Source organism: Conger conger, chromosome 2 (genome assembly GCF_963514075.1).
Source record: "Conger conger chromosome 2, fConCon1.1, whole genome shotgun sequence".
Taxonomy (NCBI): Eukaryota; Metazoa; Chordata; class Actinopteri; order Anguilliformes; family Congridae; genus Conger; species Conger conger.
The window spans coordinates 76740043-76759919 of record NC_083761.1 but is presented as its reverse complement, the minus strand read 5'-3'; the positions used below and the strand labels follow the sequence as shown (position 1 = coordinate 76759919).

General features: G+C 43.8%; 1 protein-coding gene and 1 long non-coding RNA gene across 2 annotated transcripts; both read right to left on the bottom strand.

Moving 5' to 3' along the window:
• Positions 1–8460: 8460 nt before the first annotated feature.
• Positions 8461–9428, bottom strand: LOC133111470 (uncharacterized). The gene is made up of 3 exons (XR_009704996.1): positions 9300–9428; positions 9039–9077; positions 8461–8919 (listed from the first exon to the last, which is right to left on the bottom strand). It is a non-coding gene; the product is annotated as an uncharacterized LOC133111470 (long non-coding RNA).
• Positions 9429–9853: 425 nt separating this feature from the next.
• On the bottom strand, positions 9854–17975 carry LOC133121336 (E3 ubiquitin-protein ligase TRIM35-like). The gene is made up of 9 exons (XM_061230537.1): positions 17737–17975; positions 16401–16496; positions 16074–16304; positions 15896–15918; positions 15429–15531; positions 15211–15233; positions 14658–14776; positions 12910–13432; positions 9854–9890 (listed from the first exon to the last, which is right to left on the bottom strand). The coding sequence occupies exons 1-9, from the start codon at positions 17917–17919 to the stop codon at positions 9854–9856; spliced, it is 1338 nt and encodes a 445-aa protein (XP_061086521.1). The 5' UTR covers positions 17920–17975.
• Positions 17976–19877: the final 1902 nt, after the last annotated feature.

Genomic DNA, 19877 nt, shown 5'->3' with positions numbered 1-19877 from the left:
GGAGAAGAGAGCCAAGACAACCAAAGATGTGTCACTGTCCAAATATTTGTGGACTGCACTGTAAATAAGAGTGACAGTTGACAAAAAAACATGAAAAGCATTCTTCCATTTGTGAAACACCAACAAATGAAAGGTTTTTCCAAGCATTCAACAAGAAAGATATTTAATTACAAAAATAGAAAAAGAGGGAAGTCCATCCTCAAATGTATATCTTTTATTCAGAATAATTACATGCAGACATTTTACCCTCAGCCTTCATCCATGCATCTCACTTTAAATTCACAGAAGACATCTTGTAGGCATCTGCTTATTAGTTAATTCACAAATTCCACATTCAACTCATTCTAATTCGGTCACACATTTAGACAACCAAAATTAAGCAATCCACAGCCAGGGAATGCAGTTAAAGGATATAAGGGACTTTTTCCATTAAATCGACTAAATGTATAAATAATATTCTATCCAGTATAATACTACACATTGGGAGAGCAGAGTGTGGTTAAAACATTTGACCTATAGAAAGCCTGAACATACTATTTGAAAGATTGACACTGAAATTAGTAAAGGCCCTAAGCAATTTTTTTATTGCATTCATGGTCATCCAATTCATTAACAGGAAAATAATATAACAGTGAAGTATACTGTTTCTAAACAAGACATCTGAAGGTAAATGACTGGGACAGGCGAGGTTGGTGGTTCGAATCCCAGTGTAGCCACAATAAAATCCGCACAGCCGTTGGATAGGAGTGTCTGCCAAATGCCAGTAATGTAATAATTTTCCTCTATCCATTCCTATGAGGATGAAACTGTGAAAGCATGAGCATCATTCCAAAAATCAACAAAAATACAAGCCCAGTTACTGCACCAATACAATAGTTCAGAAAATCAGACAGTGTAGCATTCCATCAGCAACCGCTGCTATTGCGGCGGTGGTTAAGGTACATGACTGGGTCCCGCAAGGTTGGTGGTTCGATCCCCATAAGATCCGTAAGAATTTCACCTTAACAGCCATTCTGCAGTTCATGCATTTTTTCGTATGCTGGTCAGCCAAAAATTGGTCACAAAAAAGATAAGAAAAAGAGAAAGAAAAGGAAAGAAGGTATTTTTCTTCGGAGCCCCGACACTGAAGCTGACCTTCTCTGGAGCGACCTGCAGGGGCTGCTCCTTGCACGAGCTGTAGAACTATGGAAACACCGGCTCTGTAAATTTTGATTTTATGGTAGCGATGTGGCAGTTACTGAATGAGTCATGAAAGGTCACGTTTCCGCTGTCCCAGTCCAGGTCTACCTGCACCCTCCGTGACTTACTTTGCACTGAGACGGGCCCCATTTCGGTAGCATAGCGACCGTTCCTAAACTGCAGGGCTGAAACGCCCGCCGTTCTCACCACCTCTTGACCCTGAATGGTTCGGGCCTTCCTCAGGACAGACTGTTTGGCCACTCCCACTGCCCAGTTGGAGTTGTCCTCCACCTCCACGCCCCACTGGTGTCTCCCGGAGGTGAAGCCCTGGGAATTTTGGCTCCGAAGGTGAACCTCTCCGGGTTGTTGGGGAGCTGAGGGTTGTTCGTACAGAACAGAGAGAGAGAGAGAGATATGGGTCTCAGATCAGCAAACCACAATTGGTACTACTCTGCACTCCGGTATGTTGTGGTCAGTGCTGATCCAGGCTTCTGCCAAGATCTGAAACCATTCAGTGTGACAAATCTGCATGAATAGAGGAAATCAGGCAGGGGGCAAATACTTTTTCATGTCGCTGTGCATCAATTCTCAAAGAGAGAAAATTTAGGTTGAAATGTCATCAAACCATATGGGACCCCGCAGTATTGCTGCGAAAAATGTAACAATATACACTCAGTGAGCACTTTGAGGTATTTATTAGACTTATTTTTTTAGACTTCTATTGCTGTAGCCTATCCACTTGGAGTTATGATGCGTTGTGTGTTCAGAGATGCTCTTCTGCATACCACTAATGTATGGTTATTTGTGTTACTGTCACCTTCCTGTCAGCTTTGACCAGTCTGTACATTCCCCTCTGAAGTCTCTCATTAACAAGGCATTTCTGTCTGCAGAACTGCTGCTCACTGGGTTTTTTGCACCATTCTTTGCAAACTCTTGAGACTAGTGTGTGTGTGAAAGATCAGCAGTTGAAGTCACTTGCATCACATTTTTTCCCCATCCTGATGGTTGATGTGAACATTAACTGAAGCACCTGACCTGTATCTACATGACTGTATGCATTGCACTGCAGTGCCTCTGACATTGCATTGCACATTGCACAATTGGCTAATTAGATAATCGCATGAAGCAGGTTCCATAGCTCTGCTGGGCGACTTCAATGCTCACGTGGGCAATGACGGAGAAACCTGGAGGGGGGTGATTGGGAGGAATGGCCTGCCTGATCTGAACCCAAGTGGTATTTTGTTATTGGACTTCTGTGCTGGTCATGGATTGTCGATAACAAACACCATGTTCGAGCATAGGGTAGCTCATAAGTGTACTTGGTACCAGAGCACCTTAGGCCAAAGATCGATGATCGACTTTGTGGTCGTATCATCAGACCTGCGGTCGTATGTCTTGGACACTCGGGTGAAGAGAGGTGCAGAGCTGTCAACTGATCACCACCTGGTGGTGAGTTGGATCAAGTGGCCGGGGAGGCTGCCGGACAGACCCGGTAAACCCAAACGTGTAGTGAGGGTGAACTGGGAACGTCTGGCGGAGGCGCCTGTTCACGAGGTTTTCAACTCCCACCTCCGGAAGAACTTCTCACGCATCCCGGGGGAAGCTGGGGACATGGAGTTCCGAGTGGGCCATGTTCAAAGCCTCCATTGCAGAGGCGGCAAGCAGGAGCTGTGGCCAGAAGGTCATCGGTGCCTGTCAGGGTGGCAACCCAAGAACCCGCTGGTGGACACCAGCGGTGAGGGAGGCCGTCAAGCTGAAGAAGGAGGCCTTTCGGGCTTGGCTGGCCCGGGGGTCCCCTGAAGCAGCAGACAGGTACCGGGTGGCCAGAAGGGCTGCAGCTTCGGCAGTCGCTGAAGCAAAAACCCGGGTATAGGAGGAGTTGGGGGGGAGGCTATGGAGAAGGACTTTCGGTTGGCCTCGAGGAAGTTCTGGCAAACCATCCGACGACTCAGAAAGGGAAAGCAGGGCTTGTCTCAGGCTGTTTTCAGCAGGGGAGGAGAACTGCTGACCCGGACTGGGGATATTGTCGGGCGGTGGAAAGAGCACTTCGAGGAGCTCCTGAACCCGAACAACACGTCCTCTGTGGAAGAGGCAGAGCCTGAAGACTCAGGGGAATCTGCACCTATATCCCTGGCGGAAGTTGCTGAGGTAGTCAAAAAGCTCCTCAGTGGCAAGTCACCGGGTGTAGATGAGATTCGCCCTGAGATGCTGAAGGCTCTGGACATTGTTGGGCTGTCTTGGCTGACACGCCTCTTCAGTGTCGCGTGGAGGTTGGGGACAGTACCTGCAGTGGCAGACCGGGGTGGTGGTCCCCATTTTCAAGAAGGGGGACCGGAGGGTGTGCTCCAATTATCGGGGTATCACACTCCTCAGCCTCCCTGGGAAAGCTTACTCTAGGGTGCTGGAAAGGAGGCTCCGACCGACGGTCGAACCTCGGATTCAGGAGGAGCAATGTGGCTTCCGTCCTGGTCGTGGAACAGTGGACCAGCTCTTTACCTTGGCAGGGTTGCTGGCGGGGTCATGGGAGTTTGCCCATCCAGTCCACATGTGCTTTGTGGACTTGGAGAAGGCTGTCGACCGTGTCCCCCGGCGAACCCTGTGGGGTGTACTGCGGGAGTATGGGGTCGTTGTTACGAGCCATCTGGTCCCTGTATAACCAAAGTGAGAGCTGTGTCCGCATTCTCGGCACAAAGTCAAGCACATTTCCTGTGGGTGTTGGACTCCGCCAAGGTTGCCCCTTGTCACCGGTCCTGTTTGTGGTATTCATGGACAGGACCTCAAGGCGCAGCCGAGGTGAGGAGAGTGTCCGGTTTGGTGACCTCAGAATCGCATCTCTGCTTTTTGCGGATGATGTGGTTCTGCTGGCTTCCATCGGACCGTGACCTTCAGCACGCACTGGAGTGGTTTGCAGCCGAGTGTGAAGCGGCCGGGATGAGAGTCAGCACCTCCAAGTCCGAGGCTATAGTTCTCTGCCAGAAAACGGTGGATTGCTCACTCCGGGTTGGGAATGAGTCTTTGCCCCAAGTGAAGGAGTTCAAATATCTCGGGGTCTTGTTCACGAGTGAGGGTAGAAGGGAGCGTGAGATCGGCAGGCGGATCGGTGCAGCGTCAGCAGTAATGTGGGCGTTGCACCGGACCGTCGTGGTGAAGAGGGAGCTGAGCCGGAAGGAGAAGCTCTCGATTTACTGGTCGATCTACGTCCCAACCCTCACCTATGGTCACGAGCTTTGGGTAGAATCCTGAGGATCCTGCAGGGAATGCCAGGTTCCGACGGAATAACCACAGAATCAGTGCAACTTGTTTGATTTATTTGGTGTATTATTGGTGGTTTTTTTAAAGCTCTTGTCAGGCACCAGAACAAACCCAATAGCCCAGGCAGAACATATATTCAGGGGAACAGGGGTGACTGATAGCCCAGGCAGCAGGCGAAAGGGGACAGACCGGTGGAGGAGACGGGTAGCAAATTGTGGGCGTACTCCCTCCAAGGGAGAGAGTCGATCCATGAGGAAGGCAATTTTTCCACCTAGCAGCGTAGGGTTTTTTCCAACTCCAGGTTCATGGGCTCCATCTGCCCGTTGCTCTAGGGGTGGAGAATCACCTCCAGGGGCAAGCCGTGGTCGCCTCCAGGGGCAAGCCGTGGTCGCCAGGCAGAACACTTAAAAAACAGGCACCACCGGGCCTGACGGGGGTTCAGTCTCTTGGTCAAACTCAGGTACTCCAGGTTGCAGTGGTCGGTCCAGACAATGAGCGGGATGGCAGTTCCCCCCAGAAGGTGGCGCCACTCTTCAAATGCTAGCTTCACCGCCAGGAGCTCACAGTCACTAATGCAGTAGTTTCTCTCTGAGTGTGAGAGGCAGCGAGAGAAGAAGGCACAGGGGTGTACCTTATTGTCCAGGGATATCTGGGATAGTACCGCGTCCACCTCGAGGGGAAGTGTTTCTTTAGCTCAGGACAATTAGCTACCGTGGTGGTCTTCTCGGGAGCCATTTTGATCTGCCCCCTGGAGACAACAAAGCCAAGGAACTAGTTGGTGGAGCGGTGGAATTCACACTTATCTGCTTTTATGAATAACTAATTCTCCAGGAGACGTTGGAGGACGTGGCGGACGTGACTCATGTGTTCTTCCAAAGATGAGTATGTCGTCCAGGTACACAAATACAAACTTGAGGACGTTGCTGATGAGGTTCTGGAAGACAGCGGGGGCGTTAGTGAGTCCAAAAGGCAGGACCAGGTACTTATAGTGGCCACTGGGGGTATTGAAGGCCGTCTTCCACTCGTCCACGTCACAGACAAGGTGGGAAGCATAGTGGAGTTCCAGCTTAGTGAAGAACTGGCAGCCTTGCAGTGACAAGAAAGCAGATGAGACCAGAGGAATGGGATATTGGTTTTTGACTGTGATGTCATTAAGTCCATGGTTGTCGATGCAGGGATGGAGGGACTTGTCCTTCATCTCCATGAAAAAGAAGCCAGCACCGGCTGGAGAAGAGGAGGGATGGATGAGACCAGCAGCCAGGGACTCGTTAATGTATTTCTCCAGGGCTTGGGTCACTGGGGCAGACAAGGAGAACAGATGACCTCTAGGGGGAGTGGTGTCGGGAAGCAGGTCGACAGTCGTACGAGCAGTGAGGAGGCAGGGAGCAGGCCTGGGACTTACTGAACACCTGACCGACGTTGTGGTTACATAATTAAAAAAAACTAAAAAGTTTCCTACAGTAAATCCTCAAATTGTGTCCGGGATTCTGTTTGAAGCCGGGCCTCGGATAATAGCCGGGGGCGTGGCCGATTCAGACAAATAAAGGCCGGCCCCCAAATACAAGCCGGGGTAATATTGCCTACCAGTAGGGCTATCAGTCCATGAACACTAGAAGACATTGTTTCGATTTAACTCAATGAAATAAAAGAGCTCTTCGTAATATTTTATGTTGATGGTTGGTTTAATACTGTTGCCAATGAAAAGTCGTTGTCCAACACGTTGTTCTCAAGCTACCAGTCGCTTCCCGCCCCCTTCCAAGTAGCTTGCCAAAGGCTGAAGCAGTATACATGTAGCGCCCCCTAGCGTGTCTGGCTATTAGTGTGGAGTGCGCTCCCCGAATTCCTATATAGCGAGAGATCACTCTCTCTAGTGTTAATCAATGCTCTAATGAAATAATTCACTAAATGTAGGCTACTGTAAACCTTTTCACTGTTAGCTTACTCTCGGTATCAAATAAGCTACCCACAGACAGGCAAATATCCAAGAGAAGTTTAAACTATTTACTTGAAAAAGATGTTATATACAAATATACACATATAAATATAACAGATAAACACAAATGAATGGCTTGCTTTTCAGTTCTTTAACTGCTATGCATTCACTCAAAACACAGTTCAGTCAACATATTTAAACCACACTTTTAGTTTCAAACCTAAAACTACGCCGGCAAATATATAACCTAAATGCAGTAACATTGGGTAAGCAACCAGTTGTCAGCAGAGAGATGCAGGCCTGTATCGATGCTAGCGTTCGGTGAAGCCTCAAACAAAATGGCTGCTTCGCGCCCAAAGTGCCGCGAGAGAAACCAAAACAAACTTGCGCTGGTTGTCCTCCTCACCACGATAGCAACGCAATGTCGGCGGCGCTGTGTGTGGAGACGTCGTCACTGCGGTCCTCGGAGATCTTGGAGACGATGTGTGAAGAAGTGACCGGGCTGGCTACTCTTATACAAAGTCCTTGGATCCTCCAACGGCAAGCTACGTCGAGCTAACTAGCATGTATCCTCGTCGTAAACTCTGACCGAGTTTTCGATATCAAACACGTTATAACACCGCTGTATCACTGTAGAATGTTGTTAAAAGATTCCCTGCCCGGGTGTCTCGGTGGCGCAGCCTGTAGAGCACTAACCGTATGCTCATTGCGAGCCGCGACGTCGGCGGTTCGAATCCGACCGTCCGACATTTGTCGCATGTTTTCCCCTCTCTCTCGCTCCGGCCAGTCGCGGATTGCCGTAACAGATTTTTTGACCGAAGGTGACCCCTCTCTTGAAATAATGTTTCGAATCCAGCCCCGGCTGTTATTTAAACATTATAAACCTCACCTTTTTAAGTTAATGTGATCCACTCAAGTGATGTTGTACAATAACCTTTTATAGCAACTCATAAAAAGGAAAATATATAAATATAAAGTGACAATGCTGATGGGTGTAATACTCAATTCTAGTTGTGAGTACGATTCCTGTTTTTGGAATGTACATTTGTTTCCCCCCTCAGATAACAGCCTGAAAAGGGTATTCAAAGCCATTCCTAATAGCGGGATTAAGATAAAGTCCACTGAATCCAGAGTGCATTGGCCTGTATCTGTGACAAATGCTGTTCTAGCAGATTTTCAGTAAAAAACTTTTCATAATTTAAAATTTTTTTTTCATTTAATATTTGTTTTGTATAATTCCATAATTTGCTCATCAACAAAGAAAGATTCATTCCTTTGAGGTCCTGACACTCATTAGATATTTGATATTTGAATGCTTTGCGATCGTGAGCATAATGATTTTTGATTCAGTGATTTTATACAGGAGCCTAAGAGATAAATAGGCCTAACAATTATTTCATTGATAAAACCACCTTCAACTGCACAAAGAGCATGACTCTCTTCAAGGTCATTTTATTTTGATCTTTTGATAATTTAAATCAAAATGTTCTTAGTTGATTGGTTATATTACACAAAGTGGTTCAAGAAAAAAAGTTTAGTTTCTTGACATTTCAGTAAAATAATCATAAAAATGAATATCATCAAGAAGAATACATTTCCTGCTTCAGTGTTCTTTGATGGTCACCCAACACCTCAACCCTACTCGATGATCAAAGGGGGTTAGGAACAACCATTTGGTTTCCTTCCACATCACATGCGTACAAAATAATGCATATTCGTCCGCCTGTCACCTCATCAGGGACGGGACCTGCATTTTATTTCAGCATTTTACTTCAGGAGGTTTGGGGCATAAAAGCTCATTCTCATACAACATGATTTTGTGATTGAAATGATACGCTTCATTCTGTAATTAAGACTATTTTTGCTGAATTAATAAATTGTTATTGATCTGAATTTTGGACTACAAGTTTTAATTCACAAAGGACCAAATTCCTACACATATCAACACTGGAGTCATTGCTTTAATACAAACATAATTTTTTAATTTCAGTGATATTAACAGACACGCATACACATCCTGATACAGTACCCAATACACACACATATTAAGACACCCTTATACAATACAAACTCTTTCATTACTAGGTATGCAACATCTATGTAAAAAAACTGTGCGGCAACAGCACAAACATACACTTAAACAAAGGGAACGAATATATAAACCTTTCCCAAAAAAAGGCATTTTACAATGTTCCAATGTTCAATGTTGGGGGGTGGGGGCCTGGAAGCACTGTGTGTATCTGTGTGTGTGCGTGTGTGTGTGTACATGCGCATGTCTGTGCGTTCGTGCGTGCGAGTGTGTGTGTGTGCGTGCGTGTGTGTATGCGTGTGCGTTTGTGTGTGTGTGTACATGCTCGTGTCTGTGTGCACACGTGTGTGCTTCATTTTCCTCTCTCAGTTGATCAAGATAATTGATCTTTGTTTTCTTTGTTATCCTTTTCATAAAAGGCAGTGGTCTGAAACTCACTCCAGGTCATCTCCCTTGCCATGCCTTGTGCTTGGTATTGGAAAATACCTTAGCTGGGCAGGAGAAGTTGTTGCTGGCTGTATTACTGCTACAAAACACAAAGTATGGGGTTACTGACTTAAAACACTAAATTAACAAAGTATCTAAGAGCTGACACAATAACACTCAACAATCACTTCAGTTGTGTTTTTACAGAGTGAGGCTCACCTTCATCCAGTCGTGTCTCTGGCTCATGTGTGGCAGGGGCTGGAGGATGTAAAACAGGACATATTGTCAGAGACAGAGAGATGTGGCGCTGTTGTAGCAACTCCACTGTGAACTTTGAGACAAAGGGTCATCAGTCAAACTATTGTATAATTTCCACAATTGTAGTATATTATCACAAAGGAAGTAAGAAATAAAAAGTAAATATAATGAATGATGGCTCTTCACAGAGTATTTACTATTGGGTAAGATTCAATGCCATACTTTGCGCTACTGCTTCAGTGAGCGCCACGAACACGCGCAGAAGTTCCACTGGGACTGGAATGGGGGCCTTCACTGGCACTGAAGGTACATCTTGACAAATGGCTGCGGGCTGATTTTTGGAGGCTGTACATGGTGCAGGAGAAGCTATTCAGGCAAAGACAAATCTATGTTAGGATCTAATTTCAGCATAAACAACTAAAGTGATGTAATGGTTATGAATATATTTACCACGCAAGGAGGAGGCATGCACATATACAGGACTGCCTCTGGACACTGTTGATGTGGGACCACTCAGCTCTGAAGGAAAAAGTCACATTGGAAAGAGTCAAACTCACATTCTGAAACCATTTTTATCCCTTTTTATAAATGCTATATTTCAGAGATTACAATTGTAAACTCGCCAATCCATTAAAAGATGTTTGACACTGCAAGGTTCTCTCTTCATAGAACGTAACGAAGTAAAGAAGACAGGCAGAACACGGCCAAAAAAACAAACCAAAGTAATAAAATATTTGTTATGAGAGGATAGCCTCTCCATACCTCTGTCTGTAGACTTAATTGGCGCTCTGGTGACTGCAGCAGGTGCTGAAGCTGAAGAAATAGACAAGACATTGCTCAGAGGACATGTAATTGTTCATGAGAAATAACCATATTTGACAGGTAAAAAATCTTTTGGACAAAAAGATTATTTAAATTTTAACAAAAGTCAGAGCAGCTTAGACCACACAAGCTGAACTGTAAATGTGTGATATTTGTATGTATGCACTATTACATCTGTAGAATGAAACAGGTGTACAAAAAGTGCCAATAGTAATAACAACAACAACAAAAATAATAATAATAATAATAATAATAATAATAATAATAATAATAATAATAATCGCTACCCCCTCGTAGTAATCTAACTTCGTAGTAACGTTACACCCACAGCTGCTGTGAACAGCGTCCCTAGATACCACGGCTGCTGTGAACAGCGTCCCTAGATACCGTAAAAGTTAACTTTACAAATGACTCCCACTACTAGCTACCCAGACAGCTACCAAAAACTTTTCCCATCGACATTATTCAAAAGTAGCTTTTCATAAACGTTGTGCCACTTTACATTTGCGCGACGAAAGGTTACCAATAAATTACGTTCACAATAAATTAACGTCGTGTTGCAATCGGATGAGGTAACTTACCTTAATAAGTAGACTGACTGACGACAGGATCGGCGATCCAGATGACTTAAGTCTCTCTCTCTCTCTCTCTCTCTCTCTCTCTCTCTCTCTCTCTCTCTCTCTCTCTCTCTCTCCTCTCTCTCTCTCTCTCTCTCTCTCCTCTCTCTCTCTCTCTCTCTCTCTCTCTCTCTCTCTCTCTCTCTCTCTCTCTCTCTCTCTCTCTCTCTCTCTCTCTCTCTCTCTCTCTCTCTCTCTCTCTCTCTCTCTCTCTCTCTCTCTCTCATTCCGTCTTCTCATTGGGCGCGGCGGAAAACGGGAAATAGCGCCAGGGCTCCGTCGGGTTCAACGCGGTGGCGGAAAATATATTACATCCGTAGTGGTTTAGGACTACCATCGAGAACGAATGGGTTTCGGTTTAGGGAGTTTTAGCTAAACAATACGCGGCTCCCGCGCTCCCATTCTTCCTGTCTCTCTATACTATACTGTCCAATAAAGCTGAAAAAGGCCTAAAAATATCTTTAATATCTGTCCGTTCGTCTAAACCAGGGGTCGGCAACCCTGGTCCTGGAGAGCCGCAGGGTGTGCTGGCTTTTGTCGTTACTCAGCACTTAATTGATCGATTAAAGCAGTGGATTACACAGTTAACTCGCCTCACCTGGTTTCTTGGGTATGAATCAGTTGCTGGTATTAAGGCGATAACAAAAACCAGCAGACCCTGCGGCTCTCCAGGACCAGGGTCGCCGACCCGTGTTTTTAATAATCTAAAAAATGTTGAAATACTGTTTACATGCGTTAAAAAATTCCAGCCTACGAATTTAATAAAACTTAACTCAATTTAGGCTACTTGGCTACGCAATAAGGTTTCCATATATTTACAGCACAGCGCACGTTCAATGAATGAATGAAAGCGGCTGCCTTGGCTCGCAATAAACAGACGGGTGGAAATCCCGACACTCTTTCAACTACATAAAACTTAACAATGAACCATCAAATACCCCCCAGATTTCAGTGCCCATCAGTCCCAACATTTAGCAATAGAATCAAACAGTCCAAAAGTAAATTAAATCCCAAACCAAAGCGAAAATCTTTTGATAGCCTGCCGGTATGCTGCTCCAAACGAAACGCATGTCTCAAAATAAAACGCACTTTAGGAAAAAAAGATCCTTAACTTGCTGTTATCTACGCTAATTTGTTATTGTTCATGAAGGCGTGTCTGGCAAGTTGTTATTTTATGGATTCTGGGCTTGCATGTGATTTATTGTGTTTGAGAATATTTGCAATAAACTAAGTCTGTTAAGACTGACACTATGAAAGTGCATACCCATAACCAGGGATAAGTTCGCTGAAAGACCCTAGAGGGACCCTAGACCCTAGACCCTAGAGGTTTCCTGATTAGACTACACTAATTGATTTCTGAACGGTTACAGGAAGTGTTGAACAGTGTTGGCCCACTTTAAGTGTAGCCTTTTACTTTATTTCTAAGAATAAAATTCTACACCAGAAGCCTAATAAGAAATAAAGGCCTGCCTCAAATACAAGCCTGCCCCAAATAAAGGCCTGTGCTTTGTGCAGCCTAAGTAAATAAAGGATTTACGGTAATATACAAAAAGAGGTAGACCCACACTTAAATTTGTAGCTTATTAAAATGATAGTTTATTCAGAATAATTACATGCAATAATTACCATCGTCTTCATTCATGCATCTCACTTTAAATTCACAGAATAGTTTATGGAAGCATCTCATAGTTAATTTGTTTACAAAGTCTACATTCAAATACTAATTAAGTAGAGTACATTAAATCAAATAATATTAAGCAATCCACAGCCAGAAAATGCAGTTACAGAAAATAAGAACATTTACCCTACAAAGCAGTTGAATAAAAGTATTGTATTATATTATATAAATGTTGCAATATAGTAGTAATTAGTCTACACAATGATACATATAGAGACAGTAGAGTGTGAATACCTGCCATATAGAAAGCCTGATCAAGCAATTTGAAAGATGAGAATATACCATTTCTACATTTATAAGCAGGAAAATAATTCAATTTTGTTAAAGAATAGTAGGCAATTTCTAAACATGAGAGCTAAAGGCCTACAAATGTGTTCTATGGAACACTGGGAGCGCACTATACAGCTGCACAGCTGATTTCCATGTGACATATGTAAGGAAAACCAATACTACATCGTCCTGGTGTGGGCAGTATGAGTTCTGACACTTTGAGTTTTTTGGCTTCTAGCCCTTTGAAGAATGTTTTTTTTTTCCATAGTCGGTGTTCTAGAACTCCGTTGCTTTCTATTACCATTAGTGATTGTTACATCAGCATTGGAATGTTCAGTTACAACCACATCTAATCACACATATGTCATCTCATACTTTGAGGCTTTAATTCATTTTTGAACCAAGCCAATTAAACATTCCAGAAACAATATACCTTATTCCATACTTTGGAGCTTCTATAGTGATGCTGACCTCGTCTGGAGAGATCTGCAGAGGGTGTTCCTCACACAAGCTCTGGAAATATGGAAACAGCCGCTCTCTGTGAGAGAAGTTCATGGCAGTGATGGGGCCAGAACAGCCTGGGTCAGAGAAGGTCACGTTTCCCCTGTTCCAGTCCAGTTCAACCCGCACCCTACGTAGCTTATATCTCACTGAAATGAGCCCCATTCCAGTGGTATGGTAGTGACCATTCATGTTGTACAGGGCTAAAACCTGCCCAGTGGTTTCTCCCTTCCTCTCAATAGGTTGTGTGGCCACTCCCACCGCCCAGTTGGAGTTGTCCCCCACCTCCACGTCCCACCGGTGTATCCCGGAGGTGAAGCCTTGGGACCCCAATATTTTGGCTCCGAAGGTGAACCTCTCTGGGTTGTCGGGGAGCTGAGGGTTGTCTGTACAGAACTTCATAGTGGTCAGTTCCCGAGAGAGAGAGAGACACGGAGTAGCAGTGTTGGGGTCCAGAGTCACAAGAGCTGGAGAAAGAGAGAGAGATAGATGTGTGCTATTGGAACGGTCAGTGCCGACCCTGTTCTCTCGCTCTAGAAGGAGACACATATCAATTATTTGAGCGTAAAAAAGAAGCAAAAGGCAAAAAACGTTACAAAAATCGTTATGCTGTCCAAATTGAGTTAATACCAGAATCGCATTTCTGAATATTAGATCTACCATTCACCAAATTTTCTAAATTCGATCATCATACATTTTGCTGTCCAAAACAAACTTTTGTGGAAACCATGGAATGATTGTTGGTGGCAGACAGGGGTGGTTTTAGTATCTCAGAAACTGCTGATCTCCTGGGATTTTCATGAACACTAGTCTCTAGAATTTGCAAAGAATGGTGCAAAAAACTAAAAAACAAACCAGTTAGCAGCAGTTCTGCAGACAGCAATGCCTTGTTAGTGAGAGACGTCAAAGCTGACAAGAAGGTGACAGTAATGCAAATAACCACACACTACAACAGTGGTATGCAGAAGAGCATCTCTGAACACACAACGCATCATAACTCTAAGTGGATAGGCTACAGCAGTAGAAGTCTAATAAAGTGCTCACTGAGTGTACATGCTTCCTCCATCTTCCAAATTACACTTCACAGAACCATACAGTGGAACATTGTGGAACGATATCATACAATCACTATGCTTGTAAAACTTTGTATCATGTAGGTGTGATTCCTATAGCCACTATATGCTGGACTAGTGTGTGCTTTGGTATAATGACACATTGGATTTCCACATCCTGGTTAACTGCATGATACTGGGGAGAGTCATGACAAAATAATGAGGGAAGTGTTGAGTCCTGCAATATGTATTTCATATTTTCCACAAACTATGTTTTAAAACACCATCCTAATCAAAGCAAGCTTTGGGTTAGGCACTACACAGATATAATTATTTCACATATTGTCTTTAATGTATTTTGCAGTGAGAAAGGGTTAAATTCACAACAAAATCATTAAAAGCCACTTTTCTCAAAACTGTGTTTTGCAAAAATGCAACATTCAATCAATCATATCTCCAGGGGTATTTACTCAATCTCACCAAGTGATACTTTGTGTAGCTCTCATTCTGTACCTTAACATACAATTAAAAACTGAAAAGGTCTCATTTTCAAACTTGTAGCTGAAGCATGTTAGCTGCTCACAAGTATAATAGGTTTGATATTAGTAAGTAATAACTGCCAGTAACATCTAGGACTCACTGTAGTGCAGAGTCCCCAGCATCTTCTCCCAGACCCTGTACTTGAGATTGCCCAGGTGTTTGGCCACATCAATCAAACCGTTTGTGATTGGCTCAGGTTTCGGCGGTGTGCCGTAGATCCTGTGTAAAATATCAGGCAAATGGTTGGCATTTATATAGCACCTTTATCCAAAGCGCTGCACAATTGATGCTTCTCATTCACCCATTCACCCATTCACCCACCAACGGCGATTGGCTGCCATACAAAGCACCGACCAGCTCATCAGGAGGTTAGGTGTCTTGCTCAGGGACACTTCGACACAGCCCGGGCCAGGGATCGAACCGGCAACCCTCCGACTGCCAGACGACTGCTCTTACTGCCTGAGCCATGTCACCACAGGTCAGGGTTGAATTTATTATTTAATCCCCCTAACATAATATGAAGAAGCTGTGTTTGTTACTTGTCAATTGATTAGTCGTATTTCTGGCATGTTTCTTAATCAAGGAAAATAAATTTAGAGAGGTCGAGATCAGTGATTAGTTGAAAGGGTATTTTTGTGCCCCACCAATCTTACCTTGTCAAGGTGTCATTATGGATCTACAAAACAAGAAAAACAGTCTTGTGTTTATAGTCACAATGTTTACATTGTGTATTGTGTATGAAACTGCATTTGTAATGAAAGGTAAAGCAGAATTTGATTCCCAGAGTAATTTAGGCCAGTTGTTTTTCCAGCTTTGCACCTTGCACCTGCAGGGGGCGATATTTGAGAGAGAAAAAGGAATGATGTTTTACCTGCCCTGGTGTCGAGAATGAAGTCTTCATCCGATTAATTAACTGGGTCACACCGCTGGAGAACATTCCAGAGCTCTGAGGATCCTGCAGGGATTGCCAGATCCTGAGGGGGAAAGCCCGGGATCAGTGCTGCTTGGGTGTACTGGGTATTTGGCACATTATTCTTTTATTTTACCACCATTATATTATATTATTGGCATTTGGCAGACACTCTTAAGCAGAGTGACACACAGTCAATTGGAGTAAGCAGGAGACAATCCTCCCCTGGAGCAATGCAGGGTTAAGGGCCTTGCTCAAGGGACCAACGGCTGTGCGGATCTTATTGCGGCTACACCGGGGATCGAACCACCGACCTTGTGTGTCCCAGTCATTTACCTTCATCACTACGCTACAGGCTGCCCTCGACAGACAGGAGGTGAGACGAATGAGAAAAAGAATTTAAGAGGGGCACAGAAGAACAGACATACCTTTTAATTGTTTGTGAATAACCCTGGAAATTGAGAAAGGAATGAAATAAAAACGTTACAAAAATGTTTTCTTATGTTAATACTCAAGTTTGTATATTTCACGTGGATCTAAATTTTTATTTTTGCACATTGAGTGAAACTTTACTGTCAGATTGCACTGATATCAATTTATTCATGCCTGCAGGAAGGAGATGTCTTCAGCTTGCAGTTCCTTCTCTATGGTGCTGATTGTGTTTGCGATGAAGGACATCTCCATCGTTATCTTCTCAATCCTCTGCTTCATCATCTGACTCTTCTGCTTCTCTTCCTTCTTCATCGCGGCAATCCTGGCCTCCTCTTCCTCCCGCAGAAACCGATGGAGTTTCTCAAACTCGTCTTTTATCTCTCTCTCCGTCTGCTGGGCCTGGCTCTGGAACAGAAAACAGCAGATGCATTTTTCAGGGGTGTTCATCCACAAGCGTGTCATACTGTTTTTATAGATCTGTAAACAGAAGGTAAGTCGTACCTTAACGTGCCGGCTCATCGTATTTAAGGTGAGGCGAGCTTCTTCATGCCCCTCCAACTTCTTGGTCAAGGTCCCTCGAGAATCCCCGACGATTTTCTGGAATGACACACATCAGAGACACTGACTCTGGACGGAATCACAGAGGAACGTACACAGACAGGCAACAAGCACAACCTGTTTGGCTACATGTGTGCATGTGCGTGAGTGACTGTGTGCATGCATGTTTCTGTGTGTGTCTGTGAATGTGTGTGTGTGTGTTCATGCGTGTATGCGTGTGTCTGTCTGTATGTCTGTGTGTGTGCGTGCATGTGTGTGTGTGTGTGTGTGTTCATGCGTGTATGCGTGTGTCTGTCTGTATGTCTGTGTGTGTGCGTGCATGTGTGTGTGTTTTTAAAGGTTTTTATTTTTTTGACATGTTTTCTCACTTTTTATGCATTTCAATGCCGAGACAAATAATCAAGGTAAAATAAAATAGTCATGTTTTGCATTACTTGTTTGCATATCCTTTGCATGATATGTCTTCCTGATGGCCTATCAACATCATCAGAGTCCGTATATCGTATCTTCAGGTTGTCCTACAAGCGATACTAAAACTCTTTTGATTTGAATGGATCTCTATGGGAATTTGTGGTTGGCAACACAGTGGTTTGAAGCTGGTTTAACTCGTATTTTTTCCCTGAACAAAAAATGTCAAGATCTGTCCCTTCCTCCATATTTATGTGTGCATAGCCTGGGCCAGTGATTATACATGCATTGTTTTGAAATACTCTAGAAAACGGATTGACCGTGTGGAGAAGGCTGAACAATAGGCACAATGCCAAAGTTAGTCATTTCGGGGGAAACGAAACCACGCAGCCTCCGGGAATATTTTACTGCCAGTTCCTAGAGTAAAGACCCTGACAACTTTTGAAATGCGAGTTTAGACAAACCTGCGAATTCCGAATTCATTATACTTTGAGTATAATGTGTAGGGTATTTTAAAATTATTATTACATATTTCGACGGTTTGGTGCATATGGGGCGTAAGGGACATTTTGGCCCAAATACGTATAATCGTCTATCAGAAGAAAGCTCTTGATGACATATCTAGCGGCAAAATATAGGATTCGACATCATTAACTACATTGAAATAAAAGGGGAAAAAGAATATTTGATTTTGTTTTGGCTCTCCTGTAAAATTCGGAAAATGACACTGGTTGCGTACCAAACCCTCGATTTGGTTTATTTAAAAAATCAAAATATCACATGGAGGATACGGGAAATTGGCTTTTTCTAAAGTATCAGACAACAGGCAAACAAGCCCGTGGAACATTTTGGGAAGATTGTCAGAGCCTACCTTGAGTACTGGCGCAGCTTGCTGCACTGCAACGAGATCATGCCCGGTGTGTTCGCTACCTAGTCGACAGGATGAACAAACTAACTTTTCATCATCCATACAGTACAAGCTAAAGGGAGACCCATGTTGATCGCAGAACTGGTTCGCCTGCGCGGTTCCGCCGTCTTTTGTGAAACTCCACATTTGGACGAAGCTCACCGGAGAACACTTTCTAACACCGTGTGGAACAGAGTGTGTGATCTCTTATTCTGTTTCCAGTATTGCGTACGTTGCCCGAACTGTGACCGTGCTATCGCATACTACGGCGTCGTGAAGTTCAAACGTATTGTCTAGCAATGCTAAAGTCCACTTTATGGCCACTTTAAGTTCGTGCCGAAAAGGTCTTATTGACACACATACTGTAATAAGTGAAAAGTCCTTGTCAGAACTCACACTCGGTATGGATTTCTGCCAGCTGACAATCACTGGCATGTAGCTAGCCTACTGCAGGAGCCTGTAAAAACATATCACAATTCACTTTGTGTGATCATCTGTAGGTGCAATCAGGGAAATAGAGTTGGTGGGTTGCTTAGTAGCTTAGTCGTATATGAAATCTGATTTCTGATTTCTTCCAATGAAAAACGGCAAATGGTGCGAAACGTTATCATTGACAGGCCCAGGCTGCATTTGGGAATGAACCCTTTAAGGCAGGGGTCACCAACCTTTTTGAAACTGAGAGCTACTTCATGGGTACTGAGTCATACTAAGGGCTACCAGTTTGTTTTGTTACACGCAGAATACTGACCTTTGAACTAGAGTAGGTCAGAGTTCACCTAAACTTATCTAAATTTCATGTATAATAAACATATTTTTAAGATATTGTCATTTTTAAATCTATATAAATGCAAGTGTGATAAAAAAAAAAATAGCAACAGAATAAAATTAAATTTTAGATGCAGCTCACTAGTGAGTTATGATATTTTTAGAACAGGCCTGCGGGCGACTCATGTGGTCCTTGGGGGTGACCTGGTGCCCGCGGGCACCGTGGTGGTGACCCCTGCTTTAAGGTGTGACATCACAGGTGATTAGAACGTTCTTACTCGTACATTCTAATGCTGGTGTGATAATGTTTCTCCTGGGTCTCAGGACTGCCGTTTCATTTGAAATCTGCTTGAAAGTGCTGGAGACAGCAATGGCTCAGGTGATAAGAGCAGTCGTCTGGCAGTCGGAGGGTTGCTGGTTTGTATCCCACCCTGTCCCACCCTTGAGCAAGACACCTAACCCCCAAATGCTCCTGACGAGCTGGTTGGTACCTTGCATGGCAGCCAATCGCCGTTGGTGTGTGAGTGTGTGTATGAATGGATGAATGAGAAGCATCAATTGTACAGCACTTTGTATAAAGGCGCTATATAAATGCCAACCATTAACCATAAGAGTGACAGTTGACAAAAAACATTGCATAAGCATTTTTCCATTTGTGAAACACCAACAAATTAAAGGTTTTTCCAAGCATTCAACAAGAAAGATATTTAATTGCAAACATAGAAAAAGACGGAAGTCCATCCTGCATGAATAGAGGAAATCAGGCAGGGGGCAAATACTTTTTCATGTCGCTGTGTATCAATTCTCAAAGAGAGAAAATTAAGGTTGAAATGTCATCAAACCATATGGGACCCCACAGTATTGCTGGGAAAAATGTAACAATATACACTCAGTGAGCACTTTGAGGTATTTATTAGACTTATTTTTTTAGACTTCTATTGCTGTAGCCTATCCACTTGGAGTTATGATGCGTTGTGTGTTCAGAGATGCTCTTCGGTTATTTGTGTTACTGTCACCTTCCTGTCAGCTTTGACCAGTCTGTACATTCCCCTCTGAAGTCTCTCATTAACAAGGCATTTCTGTCTGCAGAACTGCTGCTCACTGGGTTTTTTGCACCATTCTTTGCAAACTCTTGAGACTAGTGTGTGTGTGTGTGAAAGATCAGCAGTTGAAGTCACTTGCATCACATTTTTTCCCCATCCTGATGGTTGATGTGAACATTAACTGAAGCACCTGACCTGTATCTACATGACTGTATGCATTGCACTGCAGTGCCTCTGACATTGCATTGCACATTGCACAATTGGCTAATTAGATAATCGCATGAAGCAGGTTCCATA